Source organism: Nicotiana tomentosiformis, chromosome 12, assembly GCF_000390325.3.
Source record: "Nicotiana tomentosiformis chromosome 12, ASM39032v3, whole genome shotgun sequence".
NCBI lineage: Eukaryota > Viridiplantae > Streptophyta > Magnoliopsida > Solanales > Solanaceae > Nicotiana > Nicotiana tomentosiformis.
Genome location: NC_090823.1, coordinates 74566564 through 74571714, shown reverse-complemented (window position 1 = coordinate 74571714; position 5151 = coordinate 74566564). Strand labels below are relative to the sequence as shown.

The 5151-nt window shown below is 34.5% G+C and overlaps 1 protein-coding gene across 1 annotated transcript; it reads left to right on the top strand.

Annotated features, from left to right (window-relative positions):
* Window positions 1-2479: 2479 nt before the first annotated feature.
* On the top strand, window positions 2480-3586 carry LOC104102650 (uncharacterized). Its single transcript, XM_009610422.1, has 3 exons — window positions 2480-2673; window positions 2767-2945; window positions 3003-3586. The coding sequence occupies exons 1-3, from the start codon at window positions 2480-2482 to the stop codon at window positions 3584-3586; spliced, it is 957 nt and encodes a 318-aa protein (XP_009608717.1).
* The last annotated feature ends 1565 nt before the right edge of the window (window positions 3587-5151 follow it).

Genomic DNA, 5151 nt, shown 5'->3' with positions numbered 1-5151 from the left:
GGAATTGCACCAAACGTTGACATTTCAGATGTTCAACTGAGGGTCTAGATTCTTCACAGTCACATGAAGATAGTGGTGCTAATATATCAAGTTCATCCCACAAGTCCTCCATTTTAAAAAAATAGCTAGTGACAGAGTAAGTACCTTGCCTTAAAGTTGCTATGGCTGTCCAAAGGTGATAGATACTCGTTAAATTCGATCGATTAAGCCTCGCCTGGAAGTCATTCTAAACTTTCCTCGCATTTGAGGCGTAGACAATACTCGACATCAATTCACTCGATATAGTGCTCCCAATTTATGACAAGACGATCCCATTGCATTTTTCTCATTGCTCTACCAATTCACCTCAATGCATAATTTTTACACAAGTTCCGTCCACAAACCCTAGCTTACTCTTTCCCCGAAGCGCCAATTTCATCGTTATGCTCCACCGTGCGTAATTCTCTAGCCCTGTGAGTTTGATCGGTGTTAAGACGAGTCCTGGAGCATCTGAGGGTTGTAGAAATAGTGGATGATTTTGATATAGTGGGGCGACCTCGTTTCCTGCAATGACTGACCAAATCTCAGTTTCGTCGAAGCTCTAATTTTCTGAATTTTGCTTGAAACTCAATGAATTCACGATCGCTGCTCTGATATCATGATAACATCAGCTGAATTCACTGACTAATCTAACATGCAATTGATTAGGAGAAAGGAATTAAGGGAGAAGAAATGGAGAGAAGTGAGGAGGTGAAGAAGATGAGTATGGTAATTCTCATTAACGGAAAAATGAGACACACGTGAGTGGATCCTTTTATACACCCGACTCAACCACTTCTAACTAACTAACACTTAACCACTTAACTTTATAATATTGAAATATGAGTCCCTCAACTTATCATGAGTGCCAACTAGTCTATTACAACAATATACACATTTTTGTTGCCTTTAATTTGGTGCCAAATAAATAAAATGTCCAATCTTTATTTCATTTGAAAGTTCAAATTTTGACCCGCCTGTAGTTGAAGACCATTCATCTAACAAGAATATCTTTGCACATCATGAGCCCCCTTTTAGAATTATTCACAACAACTGCAGTCAATTAACGCATTGCCTAGAGTATTCTGGTGCATTGATTGTGGTCATGTTGAACCAGATTGGATATTTTTAAATATTGGTGTTCTTGTTTGTATATTGAATGTTCAGGAGTTCACCATAATCTTGGTGTGCATATATGTATCAAAGGTAAATATTTAGATTTTTGCTAATTATATTTAGTCACTGTCTCTTCCTGGGATCTGAAGGTCATTTCTTTTCTGTGCATATTTATTTGTTTCTAGTTTGAAAAGTTAAAAGTTGGAATGAACATAAAAGTGGCTTCTTGCAATTGCATGGATTTTATATTGTATTTAAAATACTAAAGGTTTGTTGGGTTTTATTATTAAATCAAAAGAGATGTGAATGGAAAATGGTGGGAAACGAAATGGAGGGAAATAAAATTCTGAATTAGTTCCTTTTTCAAAAGAACTTTGTCCATCATTGGATAGGAAGAAGAAAATTCTTGTGATTATATATGAAAGCACTTTTTCTATCTCTTAAAGAGTTGATAAGGAAGCAAGCCTCTCACCATCGTCGCTCGCTCAGCTCTGGCTCTGGATCCAGATCAAATTTATTTAAAGTTTTCTTTTCTAATATGTAATGTGCGAAAAATTTAATTTGAAAATTTGCGGCATTATTTTTCCAACGGTCAAATTCGCGACCAAACATTTTATTTAACAAAAATTTAAATAATTTCTACCGAAGAGACACCTTATCAAACGAACAAACACCTTTGCACTTATTGGCTATAAATAGAGAGGCTTAGCCTCATTTTTCACCACCGAATCTGAAAAACGCTCCCCTCTTTCTTCTGCATTGATTTTCAAAACAAAATATAAGCATTTTGTGTGATTTGCTCTGCCATATGAGTTCGCCGAAGTTCTGGGATTTGAAGTGCGTCTATCACAAAATAGTTATTCCATTCTATCCTGGGAGAAATTAATCTGAAATCTTGAAAAACTGTAAGGGGATTAAATTTTTTAAGGACACATAAGAAACTCGTGGGCTAAAATATTTTCTATTTTTCTTTTTTAAACTAACATCTTCTGATTTTTCTGGTTTTGAATACAGAATACTAACAAGCTTAAGGAATTTAAGATATTTCTATTTTCATCTTACTTTCTGGTTTGTGAGACTAAAATCCTAGCGATTTTCTACTCCCTTTTGGGAGATTAAAATCTTCGAATTTTCTACTCCAGTTTGAGATTAAAGTCTTTATGACTTTCTACTCAATATGAGATTAAAATCTTTGTGATTTTTTACTTGGTTGTTTGTATTCAGTTTGAAGATATAAAAACTTTACCGAGATACTAATTCTATTTGTGTTAATTTCTTTTACAAAAAAATGATATCAAGTACGGAACAATAAAATGTTTATGTTGGGACTACTACTACTACTGCAATGGCTACTGCATCTTCAAGTCGCACAATGTATGCACCAGCGATGACACCGACAGAAAAGGCCGGAAATTTTTTTGGCGTGGACTTCAAGCGCTGGCAGCAGAAAATATTCTTTTACCTGACCACATTCAGTTTTCAGCGCTTTATCAGCGAGGACGTTCCAGTCTTGGGAGAAAAAAATCCGGATAATGAGCGGTTTGTGGTCACAGAGGCATAAAAACATTCTGAGTTCTTGTACAAAAATTATATCTTGAATTGTTTGGAAGATGGATTATATAACGTTTATAGCGTCATGGAAACTTCGAAAGAGTTGTGGAATGCTCTTGAAAAGAAGTACAATACGGAAGATACTGGACCTAAAAAGTTTTTCGCCGCAAAGTTCTTGGACTTTAAAATGGTTTTCAATAAGTCTGTCATAACTCAGGTCCAAGAAATGCAAGTCATCGTTCATGACTTCCTTGCCGAAGGTATAAATCGTATCAATATTTTTATTAAAGATATTAATTATAAATTTATGATTGTAGGTATGATCATAAATAAAGCATTTAAAGTTGCGGAATTTATTGAAAAGTTACCTCCAATGTGGAAGGACTTTAAAAACTACTTGAAACATAAGCACAAAAAGATGACGTTAGAAGACCTTATTATTCGCCTAAGGATTGGAGGGGAAAACAAGGCTACAGAAAAGAAGTCTTGTGGAAACTCAACAATAATGGGAGCAAATATTGTAGAGGAAGCTTCAACGAACAAAAAGAGAAAGAAGCCGTCTGGACCAAAGAATTACCCAAGCAAAAAGAAGTTCAAAGGTAATTGCCATAATTATGGAAAGGTTGGGCATACGGCTGCTAATTGCCGTGCACTAAAGAAGGACAAAAAGAAAAGCCAAGCAAACATGATTGAGAAGAATGAAGAAATAGACGATTTGTGTGCCATGGTTTCTGAATGCAACCTAGTGAGAAATCCTATAGAATGGTGGATTGATTCTGGGGTAACTCGTCATGTTTATGCTAACAAGGAGTTGTTTACTTCTTATGCTCTCGCTGGACCCGACGAGACAAGTTTTATGGCAAATTCCGCTACTACAAAAATTGAAAGAAGGGGCAAGTAGCTTTGAAGATGACTTCTGGAAAGATTGTGACTCTAAACAATGTCCTTCATGTTCCTGAAATGCGGAAGAATTTAGTCTCGACATCACTTCTAGTCAAGAACGGATTTAAGTGTATTTTTGTTTCCGACAAGGTTGTAATTAGTAAGAATGAAATGTATGTAGGAAAATATTATCTTATTGAGGGCCTTTTCAAACTCAATGTAATTGCCATTGATATGAATAAAATTTCATCTTCTTCTTACTTGCTTGAGTCAGATAGTTTATGGCATGAACATTTAGATCACGTCAACTTCAAAACTTTGCGAAAAATGATTAATTTGGAAGTATTGCCTATGTTTAAATGCAATAATTCGAAATGTCAAATATGTGTGGAATCAAAGTATGTTAAATATCCTTATAAGTTAGTTGAAAGGAATTCAAATCCTTTAGACTTAATTAACACAGATATTTGCGATATAAAGTCAATATCATCTCGCGATGGAAAAAAGTATTTCATAACTTTTATTGACGACAATACTAGATATTGCTATATTTACTTACCTAATAGTAAAGATGAAATAATTGATGCATTCAAGCAATACAAAAAAAAGTTGAAACGCAATTAAATAAAAAGATCAAAATGATAAGAAGTGATAGGGGTGGAGAATATTAAACTCCTTTTGATGAAATATGTGTGTAATATGGCATTATTCACCAAACAATTGCCCCTACTCACTACAATCTAATGAAATTGCGGAACGAAAGAATAGAACGTTAAAGGAGATGATGAATGCCTTGTTAATAAGTTCTGGTTTACCTCAGAACTTGTAGGGGAGAAGCTATTCTTACAGCTAACCAAATACTCCATCGAGTTTCCAATAGCAAAACGCAATCCATTCCATATGAAAAATAGAAAGGAAGGAAACCTAACTTAAAATATTTGAAGTATGGGGACGTTTGGCTAAAGTGTAAATTCCTAAACCCAAAAGGGTAAATATTGGATCAAAAATCGTTGATTGAGTTTTCATAGGATATGTAACAATAGTAAGACATATCATTTTCGGGTTCATAAATCAGAAAATCCCGATATTCATGTTAATACGGTAATCGAATAAGATAATATTGAACTCTTTAAGAATATTTATCCGTATAAAAAGGAATGTGAGTCGTCTAATAAAAAATCTAACCGACCTCGGGAAGAAGCAAAGGAAAGTACCTTTAATGAGTAAAATCCAAGACGTAGTAAACATCAAAGGTCAAATACTTCTTTTGGACCAGATTTTCTGACATTTTTGTTGGAAAATGAGCCTCAAACGTTCAAAGAAGCATTGTCTTCCTCGGAAGCACAATATTGGAAAGAGAAAGTCAATAGTGAGATAAAATCCATATTAAGTAATTATACTTGAGAATTGGTTGATCTTCCATCAGGAAATAAACCTTTGGGTTCTAAGTGGATTTTCAAAAGGAAAATGAAAGCTGATGGTACTATTGACAAATATAAGGCAAAATTAGTTGTTAAAGGATTTAGACAATAAGAAGGTCTTGATTACTTTGACACATACTCGCCGGTAACAAATATTACATCT

Bases quoted from the DNA above. Each gene is read 5' to 3' on its own strand.
- LOC104102650 (XM_009610422.1), top strand. From the start codon at position 2,480: ATGGCTACTGCATCTTCAAGTCGCACAATGTATGCACCAGCGATGACA. The intron at 2,674-2,766 runs GTTTGTGGTCAC...TAACGTTTATAG, and splicing joins AAAAATCCGGATAATGAGCG to CGTCATGGAAACTTCGAAAG. The intron at 2,946-3,002 runs GTATAAATCGTA...TTATGATTGTAG, and splicing joins TCATGACTTCCTTGCCGAAG to GTATGATCATAAATAAAGCA.